Source organism: Lemur catta, chromosome 1, assembly GCF_020740605.2.
Source record: "Lemur catta isolate mLemCat1 chromosome 1, mLemCat1.pri, whole genome shotgun sequence".
Classification (NCBI taxonomy): Eukaryota; Metazoa; Chordata; class Mammalia; order Primates; family Lemuridae; genus Lemur; species Lemur catta.
Window position 1 is genome coordinate 68,886,285 of NC_059128.1, and position 18,121 is coordinate 68,904,405.

The 18,121-nt window shown below is 38.0% G+C and overlaps 1 protein-coding gene across 1 annotated transcript; it reads left to right on the top strand.

Moving 5' to 3' along the window:
• The first annotated feature begins 1,604 nt into the window (after window positions 1-1,604).
• On the top strand, window positions 1,605-3,267 carry LOC123621746 (U2 small nuclear ribonucleoprotein auxiliary factor 35 kDa subunit-related protein 2-like). Its single transcript, XM_045527647.1, has one exon. The coding sequence runs from the start codon at window positions 1,629-1,631 to the stop codon at window positions 3,009-3,011; it is 1,383 nt and encodes a 460-aa protein (XP_045383603.1). The 5' UTR covers window positions 1,605-1,628; the 3' UTR covers window positions 3,012-3,267.
• The last annotated feature ends 14,854 nt before the right edge of the window (window positions 3,268-18,121 follow it).

The window sequence follows — 18,121 nt, forward strand, 5'->3', positions numbered from 1 at the left end:
TTTTTTTCCTTATAAGCGCCTTTTTAAAATTACAAAAGTAGTACAAACTTATTTCTGGAAATAGACTAACAAAAAGAAAATTAAACACCAATACTGTCATCTACCCAGAGGGAACCACTGTGTCTGTCCTTCCAGATTTTCTTCTAAGTGTTTGTATATTTTTAATCCGAATGGATTTATATTCTACATGCTGATACTTGGTATATTGTTTTCTGCTTTCCATACACTGGGAAAGCTTGAAGGTAACTGGAAAAATTTTTGCCTATTAAAGCTATACATTCTGAGCAATTTTTTTTTTTTGAGAAATTGGAAGAGGCTCCCCAAAAATTGAGAATTACTTTTGAAACATTCTTAATACAGGATTCTGTTTTCTTTGACCATTTCTAATCATTATCTATTTTTTTAAATGTCAGCAAGAGGACTTATAAGGAAAAGCAATATAATGTATGTATTTTGAAAACAAACGCAGATTTGTTTAAATGATCCTAAGTATTTGGGAACAAAATTGCAACTTATGATATGTTTAGCCATCAAATATAATTTTTTAAATAAGTAGTAGCTCAATTCCTATGTATAAAATTGGCATAACATTAAGCAATACTATGAATATTGAGTCAATGGAGAACCACCAAGAGTTGATTTTTAAGATTCAACCCTGTCCAAAAAATCAATTCCTGATAACCTGATTCTCTCTTACAACACTTTCTACAAAGAATTTATTTAATTGAGGCACTTCTAATAATAATTTTCTCTCCTACCTAAATATTGTTCTTTAGATTCTATGTTCTTAATTAAAAACTAATAATTGCACTCTGTGCTTTAGGAAAGTCACTTAATGCTAGAAATGGAGAAAAAATTAATGGTGAATAATAAGACCTGAGGTAGGTATAGGTAGTCATTTTAAATATATATACCCACATACACTCTCATATATATTAAAAAATCTGGAAGGGGAAAAAATCTGAATATTGTGCCTAAATAGTTGTGATAATCAACCATAAAGATTATTATCAATATATCTTTATGTGGAATAAAGGGAGAGGGACTAATGGGTGCACTAATGACTTAAGTGATCATTCTCCTATAGCATATTAATGTCTTTACACTACTAACTGGGTGGAATTCTTTAGCCTTTGTCACCTGTAAGATCACACTTTACATTGACATGCTTTTACAAAGAAGCATTTAAATGTCTGTTTAAAAGAACTAGTAGGCCGGGCCATGGCTCACGCCTGTAATCCTAGCACTCTGGGAGGCCGAGGCAGGCGGATTGTTTGAGAGAGCACAGGGGTTCGAGACCAGCCTGAGCAAGAGCCAGACCCGTCTCTACTAAAAATAGAAAGAAATTATACGGACAGCTAAAAATATATAGGAAAATTAGCTGGGCACTGTGGTGCATGCCTGTAGTCCCAGCTACTCGGGAGGCTGGGGCAGGAGGATTGCTTGAGCCCAGGAGTTTGAGGTTGCTGTGAGCTAGGCTGACTTCACGGCACTCTAGCCTGGGCAACAGAGTGAGACTCTGTCTCAATAAAAAAAAAAAAAAAGAACCAGCAGGGGCCGCATCCTGGGGGGAGGGGGAGGGGGGAAGCGGGGGGCGGGGGGAGGGGAGGAGCAGCCGCGCTGCTGAGATGGCGGCGCCCGGGCGTGTGGTGTTTTGCGAGAAACCGAGCCACAAAAAGTACCGGGCCGGCCTGAAGAAGGAAAAACGAAAGAAACGTCGGCAGGAACTCGCTCGATTGAGAGACTCAGGACTCTCACAGAAGGAGGAGGAGGACGCTTTCACTGAAGAACAACAACCGGAAGAAGAGGAATTGTTGGAGAGGGAGAGGCAAAAGTTGCATGAGGAGTGGTTGCTGAGGGAGCAGAAGGCACAAGAAGAATTCAGAACAAAGAAGGAAAAGGAAGAGGCAGCTAAGAAACGGCAGGAAGAGCAAGGGAGAAAGTTAAAGGAAGAATGGGAAGAACAGCAGAGAAAAGAGAGAGAAGAGGAGGAGCAGAAACTACAGGAGAAGAAAGAAAGAGAGGAAGCCGTGCAGAAGATGGTGGATCAGGCTGAAAGTGAGTTGGGAAATGGTGCTACATGGCAAAACCCAGAACCACCCATGGATTTAAAAATAATGGAGAAGGATCGAGCTAATTGTCCTTTCTACAGTAAAACAGGAGCTTGCAGATTTGGAGATAGGTGTTCACGTAAACACAGTTTCCCAGCATCGAGCCCCACGCTTCTTATTAAAAGCATGTTTACGACATTTGGAATGGAGCAGTGCAGGAGAGACGACTACGACCCCGACGCAAGCCTGGAGTACAGCGAAGAGGAAACCTACCAGCAGTTCCTGGATTTCTACGATGACGTGCTCCCCGAGTTTAAGCATGTGGGGAAAGTGATTCAGTTCAAGGTCAGCTGCAACTTGGAGCCTCACCTGAGGGGTAACGTGTATGTGCAGTACGAGTCGGAAGAGGAATGCCAGGCAGCCCTGTCTCTGTTTAATGGGCGCTGGTATGCAGGGCGGCAGCTTCAGTGCGAATTCTGCCCGGTGACCCGCTGGAAAATGGCAATCTGTGGTTTATTTGAAATACAACAGTGTCCAAGAGGAAAACACTGCAACTTTCTTCACGTGTTCAGAAACCCCAATAATGAATTTTGGGAAGCTAATAGAGACAAGTACCTGTCTCCAGATCAGACTAGCTCCTCGTTTGGTCAGAACTTGGAGAGGAGACAGAGGATGGGCCACCATGGCGACTACCACGGCAGGCTGAGGAGGAGGAGGAGGAGCCCCAGCCCAGACCACCGCGACACGAGAAATGGGGACTCTGAGAGGAAAAGGAGTAGTCGTCACAGGGGGAAGAAATCTCACAAACACGTGTCAGAGAGTCGTGAGAGGCGCAGTTCACGAAATAGAGGAGGAAAAAGGGGCCGGAGCCGGAGCCGGAGCTCATCTAGCTCCAGGAGTCGTGGCAGGAGGAGGTCAGACAGTAGAGACAGAACTGCTCAGAGTCCCAAATCCAAATAAACCTGTTTTGTTCTAAAAAAAAAAAAAAAAAAAAAAAAAGAACTAGCAGGAGGGAGGAGGGAGCAAGGGCAATATAGTAACCTAAACTTTCACATCCCAATATTATGCTGAAATAAAAAATAAATAAAAGAACTACCAATAAAATTTTATTCTCTATACTATTCATGAAATTATTGGTGATTTTAGCCTGATACAGTTTGTTTTTGGATTTATACTTGATAAGCCAATTAACAGCAAAACAGATCCACAGAAAATTGTTAGTACCCTTCTAATTAATAATTTTTAAAAATTGAAATATTTTCTGATTTTTTTCCTTGGTTTTGTCATTTATGAGTTTTTTAAAGTAAAGATAAAATTAGTTTTTTAAAGATAATTACAAGTATAGCATTTGAAACAAACTTAACATGTTAGGCTTTTAAGAATGTCTGATAATACTGATTCAGGGCCATGTTATTGTTGGCTTAGTAGCCTTAGTCTAACAATTGAATCAGTCATTTCTATTTTGGCAGGCTCCATGTAATTAATGAGTACAATGACTTCATTCTACAAATCTTCAATATATGAAATAAAAGTTTACTTCAGAAGTTTCTGATGACTTTTAAATGGTATTTATAAACCATACATTGATAAAATTATTTATGAAAACTACAGTTATTTTCTATAAATTTCATCAGTCATTTAAACATTTATGTAAGTTTGGAATTAAATAATAAAAGCTATAGTGATTATAATAATTGACATGTGCTTGGTGTAATCTTCAAGAGGGTAGCTAATGTTTTAGATTAGTATTATACCGTATATCTTAAGATTTGTTTAGACAAACAACATACTTTTGTAATTTGTTTTTTGTTTGTTTTTTTGAGACAGGATGTCACTTTGTCACCCTGGCTAGAGTGCAGTGGCACAATCATAATTTACTTTATCCTCGAACTTCTGGGCTTAAGCAGTCCTCTGTGCTGGGATTACAGATGTGAGCAACCATGCCCACCTCACTTTTGTAATTTGAACTAAATGAAAATAACATGACTTTCTTTTTCTTAGGTAGTGGGACCTAACAATTTCTTGAAAATATAAGTTGATATGGAAGGATTCAGTTAAAAGTTTTGTGTTTCAGTGACACAAAATGCAGTGCTTTTCTTTTAAATGTTAATGCAGCTGTTGACTAGTGCGATATTTGAGAAACTTTGAAATCAAATACTTTAAAAGATATTTATAAAATATACACAGCTTCTGTGAGCTCCTTGTAGCAGCTGGCACACCCCCATTTGTCATATCATATGTGGCATGAGTTTCAAGTCTGCTATTTTTATCTCTTGATCAATCTTTTGTTTCATCTTTTAAGAAAAAAAAGCAACAGCTGACTATAGTAGGAACAGCTTACTCCTGTACATTTCAGTAATGTTTATTAGCACTGATCCAAGTAAATTGTAACACTGATAGTTTAGAAAAATATGTATACAACCATTTAGCCAATGTTAAAAAATACCAAAGAAACATATTTTGTTCAAATTAAGTTGTAACAAGTATAACTTAATTGTACAATTGCCAGGTGCAGTGGCTCATACCTGTAATCCCAGCACTTTTTGAGGCCGAGGCGCGAGGATCGCTTGAGGCCAGGAGTTCAAGACCACCCTTGGGCAACATAGCAAGACCCTGTCTCTACAAAAATTAAAAAGTTATACAACAATTAAATTGTATTAAAGAAGGGAGCCTCAAAGTTGAATCTATGAAGTATTTTTTTTTTCAGGTTAGACTAATCTCTTTTCTCCTGTTAGTCATGCTAATTATATAACTCTCTAAAGTCATATTTCAAGTTTACCAAAACTTGTACTGGAACATTGAGAAAGTGGGTTTTATGTTGTAAATGAATGTTAATAAGTATGATTGAGAGTATGGCAAAAGTTCTCTACTGCATGTCATTGTTTCTGGTTGCTAAACACAGGCATTGAGCTGCCAGATACCCAAAGGATGCCAATTGGTTGAGATAGTGAGGCTGTCCATAATCAACAGATTACTTGCTATCTGCTCGTTGATGTTAAGCGCAAAGGTAAGGTATAGTCTGTATCCTCAGAAACTTTTTCTAAAATACCAAATGTACTGTGGTTCTAAAACCATACTATTGGAAAAGACTTTGAAAGCTTTAGCTCTTACCTATGCTTTTAGGAAGATCCCAATCAAGCAATTTCATACTCAAATGTAAAAAGTAGTGTATTGCACATTTTTGAAACTAATTTTTTCTTTATGTAGTGCGTGTTACTTTTTTCTAGATGACTGGAAAAGTAGGAAGGTATTTGCCCTGGTCCCTCAGATCTTTATAATCAAAACTCAAATAATAATTTGGTTTAATAGGGAGTTTTATATACCATGGCCATCCCTGTTTATTTCTAAATTAGATGTATGATATTCATACTTATTAATACATGTTAGTTCATTGCCATACTGTGATGTCTTTTGAGAATAATAGCATCCAGTGGATTAAGGTCCAACTTTCAAGGGCGTTTTGTCTTAAGTCCTTTCCTTTTCCCTGAGTATTGTAACTTGTTGAATGGGTAGCTGCTGGAAAGTTTTCCTTATAAGAACTTGACCTGCAGAAATTCTGATTACATCATATCTGGATCATCTTTTTTCTCTTTGGGCTAAGAATTTAAAAAATTATTAAGCATCCGAATGTTCCTTGGTGTCACGCCATTATTAGTCACACTAAAATGACTATCTCGTTTAGCCATTAATACCTTTGAAACCAGAGATGCTCCATTAAACTAATACAATTTAAATTATTTGCTATAAAGTTATTTTTTCTCTTTTATGATCCTTTGATTTTTTTGTTTTCTTATATGTACTGTGTACATCCTTGTTCCTATTTAATTTAGATTCTAAATCTTCTAGATTACACACCCTTCAGTTCTTGTATCCTGAATCATACTGAGTAAAATGGCTGCTTGGTAAATTCTAAGTATTGGTTTTTCACGATTTTTTCCTGAAATTTTTTTTTTTGAGACAGAGTCTTACTCTGTTACTTGGGGTAGTAGGGTGCTGTGGCATCAGCCTAGCTCACAGCAACCTCAAACTTCTGGGCTCAAGCAATCCTTCTGCCTCAGCCTCCCGAGTAGCTGAGACTACAGGCATGCGCCACCATGCCTGGCTAATTTTTTCTCTATATTTTTAGTTGTCTGGCTAATTTCTTTATATTTTTAGTAGAGATGAGGTCTTGTTCTTGCTCAGGCTGGTCTTAAACTCGTGACCTAGAGTGATTTGCCCGCCTCGGCCTCCCAGAGTGCTAGGATTACAGGCCTGAGCCACTGGGCCCAGCCCTTTTCCTGAATTGTTGCAGCAGCATTCTTTCTAAATTACTACTTTTGGCTCGTCAGGAAAAAGTCACATTTTAATTATAAATGATATGCAAAAGCAAAACTGTAGATAGAGCTCCTTATGGCTTGTGATGCCATCATCTTTTATAGAAAAAAAGTATGTGTAAGTTATGTAAAATCATAGCCTTTAAATATACCTACCCCTCACCAGATAAAATATCATTGCCTGGTGAAATTGACATTGTATAGTGGTTATGCAATAATGACTGCAGACTGCATTCCTAATGCACAAGATAAAGCCATATGCCAAAAGCACTCCCTTTGTAGGTGGTGTGGTTAGCCTAGAAGAAATACATTCCCTGAACCATCTCAAATGAAATTATTGAACTTTTAACTCCAAAGTTGCATATGTCCTGGACAATTTGAGTTTTTCCTTTTAAGTATTCAGAAGGAAGCTGTTCCTTAGCACATGCAGAGTCATAAATACTATGATAGAGGGGAAAGAGCACTGGACTAGGATCAGGGGACCCTGCATTTTAAACACTTAAAACTGAGGCTCAAGGCCAGGCATGGTGGCTCACGCCTGTAATCCTAGCACTCTGGGAGGCTGAGGCAGGTGGATCACTCGAGGTCAGGAGTTCGAGACCAGCCTGAGCAAGAGCGAGACTCCGTCTCTACTAAAAATAGAAAGAAATTATCTGGCCAACTAAAATATATATATTAAAAAAAAATTAGCTGGGCATGGTGGCGCATGCCTGTAGTCCCAGCTACTCGGGAGGCTGAGGCAGGAGGATTGCTTAAGCCCAGGAGTTTGAGGTTGCTGTGAGCTAGGCTGACGCCATGGCACTCACTCTAGCCCAGGCAACAAAGCAAGACTTTGTCTCAAAAAAAAAAAAACAAAAAAAAAACTGAGGCTCAGAGATTATCAGCTGAAGTAGGTTTTATTTACTTGGATTATGAGAAATGAGTCTGACTTCAGCTCAACATCTCAAAATAATAATAAACTCTGGTCCATGATGATAAAGTCCCCAGCATGCTATACACCTTCTGCTTTGACACCACAGTGGAAGATTATCTTGATAAAGCTATGCCAAATGTGAGAATACATATTTTGACATTTTATACCAACCGAAACCTTTTTTATATTTCTGCAGGCTGGGCTAAAAGCTGAGCTAAATCCTTAATCCTTAATAATCTTAAGCTCCTTCCCTATAGCCTGACCTGCCCTTTTTTGTATACTTAATATATTGAAGATCTGAATAAATATACAATAGCTAGTTGATTATAAGTTTTGAATTTCAGTATTTACAGAAACATTACAACACTTTGTTTGGAACAGCACCCAATAAATGCATTGCCTCCTAAAAGGAATTGCTGAGTCACTTGATTTCAGTTTGTGATCTATTCAGCACTTTTATACAACTTAAATATTTGTGAAGCACCAGCAAAGCTGTAATTGTGACCCATAAGCACATTTTTTACTCCTACATTCAAATGTTAATTTTCATTCATGAGCACTTTCAACAGTTTGTACCTATTTATCCAAAACAATTTACCTAAGTCATAACTTTACATAATCAGGTGATTTTTTTTTCTTCCCCCCCTGTGTTAGTTTTCTCCCCAAGAGTCATGTTTGATTGAAGGTCTACATTAGTAAACATTTTTCTAATAATTTGGCAGCTTCTTGATATTATACATAATGTGTGTGTGATTACTGCAGATCACAGATAATGCTAATGAACATCTTTCACCCTTTGGTAAGGGCCCCGAGAAGAAAGTTTCTGGAGTTGATAATAGGTAACACTTACTGAATACTATCTGTGTGTCAGGTAGTGCAAGGCGCGGTGGCTCATGCCTGTAATCCTAGCACTCTGGGAGGCTGAGGTGGGTGGATCGTTTGAGCTCAGGAGTTCGAGACCAGCCTGAGCAAGAGCCAGACCCCATCTCTACTAAAAATAGAAAGAAATGATTTGGACAGCTAAAAATATATATAGAAAAATTAGCCAGGCATGGTGGCACATGTCTGTAGTCCCAGTTACTCGGGAGGCTGAGGCAGGAGGATTGCTTGAGCCCAAGAGTTTGAGGTTACTGTGAGCTAGGCTGATGCCACGGCACTCCAGCCTGGGCAACAGAGGGAGACTCTGTCTCAAAAAAAAAAAACAGAAAGAAAATAATAAAAATAATAATAAGAAGAAGAAGATAGGAAAGAGGTTACAGGGACATGGTAGGAATAAGTGAATGATGGGTGTTCCAGTTATCTATTGCCCTAAAATTTATTGGTGTATTAGCAAGGTTGCATCATACAAGGTCAACATAGAAAAATTGTATTTCTATACAGTAGCAATGAGCAAACAAAATGAAATTAAGGAAACTATTCCATTTATAATAGCACCAAAAACAATAAAATACTTAGGAATAAACTTAACAAAAGTACAAAACTTATACTTTGAAAACTACAAAACATTGTTTTGTAAGAAATTAAAGAAGACTGAGATAAATGGAAAGACATCCCATGTTAATAGCTTGGAATACTTAATATTAAAATGATATACTCCCAAAATTGACCAGATTTCATTCAATCCCTGTCACAATTCCAGCTCACTTTGTAGAATTGACAAATTGATCCTCACTTTCATATAGAAGTATAAGAGAATCAGAATAGCCAGAACAATCTTGAGAAAAAAAGAACAAAATTAGAGGACATATACTTCCCAATTTCAAAACTTACAACAGTGTTTCAGTAATCAAGACGGTATAGTAGTGGCATAAGAACAGACATATATATCAATGGAATAGATTTGAGAGTCCTGAAAAAAAGCCCTCACACTTATGGTCAATTGATTTTCCAAGACACATGGGGAAAGAATAGTCTTTATGAAATGTTGGTGGGACAGTCAGGTATCTATATGCAAAAGAATGACTTTTAACTCCCCACACATACACAAAAATTAACTCAAAATGGATCAGAGATCTAAATGTTAAGAGCAAAATCTATAAAACTCTTAGAAAACATAGGTGTAAATCATAGTGAGCTTGGATTAGTCAATGGTTTCTTAGTTATGACACCAAAAGTATAAGCAATAAAAGAAAAAAATTAGGTAAATTACACATCATCAAAATTAAAAACTTTTGTGCTTCAAGGTTTGTGCTATCAAAAAAGTGAAAAAACCCACAGAATGGGAGAGCACTTTTGCAAATCATATTATCTGATAAAGGACTTGTATCTAGAATATATAAAGAGCTACTGCAACTCAATAATAAAAAGACAAATAACCTAGTTATAATGTGCCCAAACACTCTGTTTAGGCAGTTCTCCAGAGAAAATATACATGACCAATAAACACATGAAAACATGCTCAACATCATTTGCCATCAGGGAAATGCAAATCAAAGCTGAAATTAGATACCACTTCACATCTACCAGGATGGCTAATACCAAAAAGACAGATTATAACAAGTGTTGACAAGCACATAGAGAAATTGGAATCCCCTCAGACATGGCTGATGGGAATGTAAAATAGTGCAACCACTCTAGTCCAGTAGTTCCTCAAACAGTTAAATAGAGTTACATTATGATTTAGCAATTCCATTCCTAGGTATACAGCCAAGAGACTACCAAGAGAGATGAAAACACGTTCACACAAAAATATGTACATGAATGCCCAAACCAGGATTATTTATAGTAGTCAAAAGCTGAAAAACACCCAAATGCCCATCAACTGATGAATAGATAAATAAAATGTGGTATATTCATACAATGGAACATTGTCAATGAAAAAGAATGAAATACTGATACTACAGTATGGGTGAACCTTTAAAACATTATGTTAAGTGAAAGAGGCCAGTCATAAAGGACCACATTGTATGATTCCATTTATATGAAATGTCCAGAACAGGCAAATCTATAAAGACAAATTATAGATTGGTTTTTGCCTAAGGGTAAGGGGACAGGAGAATGTGAGGGTGAGAGATAAAGGGGATGAGATTTGGGGGGTAATGAAATGTTCTAAAATTGTGGTGATGGATACACAACTCTGCATATGTTAAAAGCCACCGAATTGTATGCTTTATTATTTTTTATTTTTTTCTCTTTGACCTATTCATACATGAGAACTGTACACTTTGAATGGGTAAATTGTATAGTATGTGAATTATATCTCATACTTTTAAAAAAAACTTAGTGGCATAAAACCAGTCTTTTATTATGCTCACAATTTTGGGAGTCAGGAACTTGGGTGGGGCACAGCAGGGGCAGCTCCTACCTATTCCACCATGACTGGATCTTCAGCTGGGGTGAAGACAACTCTTGACTGGCTAGAGTTATCTGGTAAGGCTCAACTAAGGTCATATGCAATGGTTTGCTGGAAGCAGCTCTCACCAACTTCTGGGAGAGCCAACTGTGCACATCCCATCTCCACTTTCCATGACATCACATTGGTAGTTATAATTGGTCGTGGGAGTATGTACACTACAGAGACAGGAAAATGCTACAAACCAGGGCTTCCTGGTTTGAGTATTAGAGCAAGGTATAAGGAAAAAATAAAATGGAATGGCATCAGAATGATCTCTAGAAGAAGCCTGCAATCCTTTTGTGCTTAGTTTTGTTTTTGTTTTTGCTGATGTTTTAACATAAGGAATAAACTGTTAGGGTGCTTCTTTCCTGAAGTGGTAGAATGAAAATTAAGACTAGAACATTCTCATGGTGCAGTCAGGAAGTCTTCTACAAGCCTTACAGAGCCTACACAGGCTTACAGGCTCTATAAGGATGTGACCATCACCACATCATCTGCTGTAACAGAGAAGTGAAGGGTGGTAGCCTAGGTCAAGAGTGCCACAGCACCCTGAAAAAGTCCAAGGATCTTTTTCTCTTTACTCTTCAAGGACAGCAATTATAATTTCAAATACTTTAAATGATATGTTTTGGGAAGGGGAGGGGCACATGAAATGAGCATAATTCAGGATGCTCTAGCAACTCTCTTGTCCATCTTGAGGATAAAATCTTTTGGGTTGATCTCTTTAGAATCTCATGTTACATCTCTTTTTCTCTGTTTCAACACAAAAGTTGGGGAAATTATGAACTCTGAATTAATCGTATTTTCAAGTATGTTGCCGCTAATAGATCGTTATGACATAAATGCAGAGATTTAAAACCATACCTTCATTGAAAAAAGACCCCATTACATGTGCCTGCTATGTAAGTCTTTGTAGGATCTGTAAGGAGGTACATTTTTTTCAAATGAAAATAGTAATGGGGAGGGGTGTGATTATGTGTGCGTGGCTTTTGTTTATGTTTTTCTTTTTGGTCAGTGCAGCTGGATAGGGGTTGATTACTTCAGTCTGCAGGAATCTGGGAAAACATCCATACTGCATGTGGACTAGCAATTTCAGGCAGTGTATACCAAATACCAAATTCATTCAGACAAATACTTTATAAGATTACCGTGGATGGAATTCCTTTATTGTTGTCTACTAATTGGATAGTTTTATTACTAATATCAATAAAACTTCTGTGTTCCTCATATTTAGTTGAGAATAGATAGGCTTTAGAAAGATAAGGGGTGAAAGCTCCAACACCTACCCTAGAAACAAAAGAGCCCAACTCTCTTCATCTTGGCTCAGAATCTGCTCGGATTTAATGACTTTGACTCACTGCTGCTGGTGACCTAACTGGAATTTCCGGCACTTTAATATGGTTTTAGTAAATTCAGAAAATACTATAAGCTACTATTTTGAATGTAAAACTTTAGGAAACTACTTCAAAGGCTTTCTTAAGGCAAGAATTTAAGAGAATTACCAAGTCTCCCTTATCCTTTGTAAAAGACAGCTCGAGGGATCTTTCCAATGTACAGGAAGATCATACAGTTTCCCGATTTAAAACATTTCAGTAGTTGTCTAATGCCTCAGGGTAAGGTTCAGATTACTTATCTTGATTTACTAGCCCCTTCATGTTCTTGGCTTTGCTTTCCAGTTCATCTCATCTCATCTCGACATCACATACACACACGCACACACACACACATTCCACTGGGTGCCAGAGTACTCTTCAGCCAGTTGGTTGGACACACCCTGCAATTTCATTCCAAGCCTTCAAACTTAGTTTTCTCTATCGAAAACATCCTCCCTTCCTCTCTGCCTTTTTCCCTTCAACCATCCTCCTACCTCCTCCTAAAAGAACACTTCCTTGGATCTTCCAGTGTTAGCTTATTCTTCCTTTCCAATTTTTGTTAGTGTTGGGTGCTCCTCCTTTGTGTTTTTAGGGTGCCCTGTACTTTCCCCATCATGGTACATAAGTGTAACTGGCTATACTGAATTTTACTTTTACCTGTCTGCAGCCTCTTAGGTAGGACCTGTCTGTGTCTGTCTAAATCACCATTGAATCTCCACCTCCCAGCTCTGAGCTCTGTGCAGCCTAAATAAGAAATGTATAACACAAATTTGTTGAATAAATGAGTAAACAAAGGAACAAAGAGCTACTGGGGGTTTATACTAGACCAGAATATTCAGACAAGACCCAGGTGTCTGTTCTTATCAGTCATCCATCCTTCTTGGCTGTAGCTACCAGTTAGCACCTGTTTTTCTATCAAGAGAAGATTCATTCAGTAACAGAACTGTAACAGGACCCTGCCATGCTGTCAATGTGCACATCTGCAAACCTTCTGTTACTGACATTGGGATTCACTGCCTTACACATGGGTCATTAATTGTAAGACTGCATATTTTGTTGCAGAATTAATGCAAGGTACTTGCTCAATACAGGTACCCAGCACAGTACCCTTTATAGTTTCGTTGTTCCATAGATGTGTGCTGATAATTATAACACCCAGGAGACCGCCAGAAGCTCGTCAGGATCTCTGCCAGTAGATCTGGCATAAAGGTAATTTCCTTACCCTATTGGTTATGCCTCTGACCAGTTCCCAGAGAGGGGCAGAAGTAGGGAGCTGAGCGACTCTGTCATTAGCACTGTCCATCTCTGTTGAGGGACTTCACTGTTAACTTCTGGGCCTTTTTCTGCCCTCACTAACCACACTGCCAGCCTATCTATCTGAAATCATAAAATGTCTGGGAAATGAAAAGTTCTTATGGAAAAAGATTAGGGACCTTTGAGAACCAGAGATGAATAAGTCTGGGATAAGGGAATGAGTTTCTCTACAGGAAATATAGGTGAATTCTTTATCTAAAGAATTGATCATATTCATTTTAATGTAATAGATCAGAACACTCTAGCTAAAAGAACTATGATTAATTCTGTTTGCTGGTTACTATTATCATTTTTTATCTGGTATTAAGACATAAGCTTTCACCACTATAAGACTAATTTATTTACTTTTGTTTTAGAAAAGCATTCTGGTTTTAGGGGAGAACTTTGGCCTGGGATATTAACCAGTCTCCCAAATCTTGGATTTCCATAGCATGTGACAGCTGTGTGGTCTAGAATATGACACAAGTGGCCATCTCAGGCCATTAATTTTTTTCTGTAATGTTATCTCCCCATATGATAAGGGAGCATATTTCTGAGTAGTGATATAAACAAATGCAGAATAGAAGAGACTAGATAAAATTACTTACTTTAAAATAAATAAAACGCTTTTAGTGCGTAAATAGAAAACTTGTATGTTTCACCCTCCCCTGGGACAAATATATAGTCATAGAAATCGTACAAAGTTGATCCTATTTCTAATCCTGCATTAATCACAGCAAGGTCACACTGAAATCATCTAGTGATTCACCATAATAATAATAGTACTTCCATTTATTGATTGCTTTCTGCATGCCTATAGCTATGCTAAGCACCTCATTCCCATTATCTCATTGAATCCTCATAACAACCCTGAGAGGTAAGTACTCTCATTCCTTTTCCACCTGAGGAAACCGAGGCTCAGCAAGGTGAAGCTACTTGGCCAAGATCCCACTGTTAGTAATTGAGACAGCCTGGATTTAAACCCCAGTTTGACCCTTGTGTGTGTGTTCTTAACCCCTACACTGTTTTGTGTTGAGTCAGAGCTGGACAGAAATTTGTTAGTATCTTGGTAAACGAATGTTTAATTTCTGCTTCTGGAAAACTGGTAATGACTAATAGCCACAGAGGAAGCATTGTGCTCAAAAACTAAAGCTCAGCATTTATGTTTTGTTTTCTAAGAGCTTTACTAGGCTACTCATTTAATGCAAATGATATTCTCCTGAGATAGGTCAACAGCTCTCAAACTTGGAGCACAATCAGAATCACCTGAGGAGCTTGTAAACATGGAACTGCCCAGGGCTCCATCCCAGACCCACTGAGTCAGAATCTCTGTGGGTGGGACCAGGCATCTGATATTTAATAAGCTTCCCAGGTGATTCTGACACACCAAAGTCTGAGAAATCATTGAGGTCTGTGAACGGTAGGAGTTTTTTGTTGTTCTTTTTTCAGGAATGATAATTCTCAGGCTTGTAGCTTTAGTCAGGGCCTTACAGGAAATTTGCGAATGGCTAAACAAATTTCGAGTCATCATCCTGTCTAAATTTATAGTATAATTGTCAATTGGCAACCTCTGTGGTATGACCTATTGTAATGGAACTGATTGTCATCTAATTTTCATTTTTTCCTGTTGAAAGATTGTGTATTAATAATAGCTAGGTATGTGTTTAGACTTTTTCACTTGGTATGTGAGAAATGATGGTTGTTTTCCTGTAACTACTATTAATAAAATCTCAATCACTTTAAAATAACAACTGTTCAGTCTCCAAATAAAGAACCACAAAATCCCAAGATTAAGGTGATCATGTACAGCCATCTGTTACTTGAATTCTCTTATACGGCATCTCCACCAAGTGGCTAAGAGGCTATTCCTGATAGGAATTCCTGGCCACCTCCTGGAAACAGCCTATTCTATCTGACTTAGAAAGCTCCTCCTTATAGGAAGGTAAAATCTATTTCTCTAGAGCTTCCATACATTAGTCCTTTTTCTAACCTTCTTATCAGAACTTTTTAGTCAAATCAGCCAAAATCTTTGCTCAAGAAAATGACTCTGAATGCGGTTTGCTGAAAGTTCACAGGATGCCTTCACTATTTGATGTAAGCTGCGCTTATTCTACGGCCAGAGCATCTGTTAGGCTATTTTCTGTACTCTTGCACATATAATTATAGGACTTAGAACTAAATCCATAATTCATATTTTTAATAAATTTTAGTCATTCTATATATAGAGATTTGTTATGGGGTGTTTGAATACAGAGGCCCAAATGACAGAAAAAGGAATGTGATCTTACATTATGTCCAAGCACTCTAAGTGTTCCTTTTGTATTAGATTAGTATCACTAGCATGATACAATGTTAGCTGTAGCAACCAGACTTAAAGTTTAAGAAATTGTTTACTTTCTTTGTGAGTTGTTAATCGTTCTTTTCTAAATGAGAAATATATTGTACATCAGGTTCTTGTTATTGATTTGTTCCTTTGAAGCTAAAAAGAAAAAAAGGCCGGTCACAGTGACTCATGCCCGTAATCCTAGCACTTTGGGAGGCCAAGTCAGGAGGATTGCTTGAGGCCAGGAGTTCAAGACCAGCCTGAACAATATAGTGAGACCTCATCTCTACAAAATACACTGTATTAAAAAAAATTAGCTGGGTGTGATGGTGCATGCCTCCCAGCTACTTGGGAGGCTGAGGCAGGAGGATTGCTTGAGCCCAGGAGTTTGAGGTTGCTGTGAGCTATAAGGATGCCACTGCACTCTAGCCCAGGCAACAGAGCAAGATCCTGTCTCGAAAGAAAGAAAGAGAGAGAGAGAGGGAGGGAGGGAGGGAGGAAGGAAGGAAGGAAGGAAGGAAAGAAGGAAGGAAGGAAGGAAGGAAGAGCCCAAGATAAAAACAGCAAATGCATTGCTAACCAGTAGTCCAACTAATTGCCACCAGTGTTAACTTTCAAAGGTCTGGAACTAATTAGAGTCAAATGTAGGCAGCAACTAAGACAATAAGTCAGGGAAGTGTTGGGAAGAGGCATTTTCCTGGTAGGTCTTCCTTGCTGTAGGTATCTTTGGATGTAAGGTCCAAGTATTAGAGGAAAAGCCAGAAAAATGTTAGTTACTGCTACTACCATTCAGATAGGCCAGCCAGGATGAGCCCTTATTACACTAATCACAGATAGAAATGACATTATATACTGGCATAAGGAGAATTCCAGTTCAGTGGTAACTTATGATGAAGGCAAGATATGTATCCAAGAGACAGTCCCTTCAATGTATGACTACATTGGTATAAAGATAAGTAGGATACAAGCAGATTCATTATTGTGCATTCACTATTGTTTTATTTATTTTATTCTTATTTTAAAGAAATTAAGATATTTTTGTGGGCCCCTACAAGAATCATGGGTCTCATCTCTGTTATCTACTGTGTCTAATGCATAAGTTGGCCTTGGTAGAATGAGAGGCCAGCATTCTTCTCTATTTCCCCTGATGCTTCCAGACTTTTGTTCATCATGGATCTTCTTTTCTGAAATTATAGTGATCTCTTTTTGTCACTTTCAACCAACTTATCCGAGATATTTTGCCACACCTCTTTTGCATCTCGTTCTATCTAGTCTCCTACCATCATTGATCTTCTATACATCTTCTATACATCTTCTATATTCAAATTGATTCTTCAGGTGTAAAACAAAGTACAGAAAAGAAACATATGAGTCACTTGTATTTCTAAGAGAAGACTATGAACTTGCAGACATACTTTAATAATAAAAAATTACTCTTTGGGGAAATTATATGTGTATATATCTGCTTTAGCAATAAGAGACTGAATGACATCTGAACTACAATAGTACATGTCTTAAAGTCTGGTTTTTGGAAAATTGTAAGCAAAAATATATCCATTTGTATCATTAAACTTTCTAGGGTTAACCCCACACAACTAACAGATAAAGTATCCCAATAGTATTTTATAATTAAAAAGCAAGAAGAGCAGCAATTGAAAATTATGACCAACTCACAATAACACTACTGGTGCAGTTTCAGACAGCATCCTGTCTGAAAATTGTAGGAATTCCAACCACCTGCCTCTGCGCATTAATTGTGGGAGCTCAGCAACCTGCCAGCTATTGTATGGCTGCCAGTCTTAATTGCGAAATTCTGAATTAGAGTCTTTAATAAACGAAGGCTAACTTATCCATTAGGCACAGTAGATACAATGTCTGGGGCCCCTGATGCTTTTAGGGGTGCATAAAAATGTCTTCATTTCTTTTAAAATAAGAAAATAAGGCCGGGCGGGGTGGCTCACGCCTGTAATCGTAGCACTCTGGGAGGCCAAGGCGGGCAGATTGTTTGAGCTCATGAGTTCGAGACCAGCCTGAGCAAGAGTGAGACCCCGTCTGTACTAAAAATAGAAAGAAATTATATGGACAGCTAAAATATATATAGAAAAAAAAAATTAGCCGGGCATGGTGGCACATGCCTGTAGTCCCAGCTACTCGGGAGGCTGAGGCAGGAGGATTGCTTGAGGCCAGGTGTTTAAGGTTGCTGTGAGCTAGGCTGACGCCACAGCACTCTAGCCCAGGCAACAGAGTGAGACTGTCTCAAAAAAAAAGAAAAAAACAAAAACAAGATATTCAAATGGCCAACAAGCATATGAAAAGATACGCAACATCACTAATCATTAGGGAAATGCAAATCAAAACCACAGTGATATATCACCTTATACCCAGGATGGCTGCTAAAAAAAAAAATAAAAGAAGCAAAACAGAAAATAATAAATGTTGGTGAGGATGTGGAGAAACTTGTGCACCATTGGTGGGAATGTAAAATGGTACAGGTGCTATGGAAAATGGTATGGAAGTTCCT

Coding starts and splice junctions, on each gene's coding strand:
- LOC123621746 (XM_045527647.1), top strand. CDS start 1,629: ATGGCGGCGCCCGGGCGTGTGGTGTTTTGCGAGAAACCGAGCCACAAA.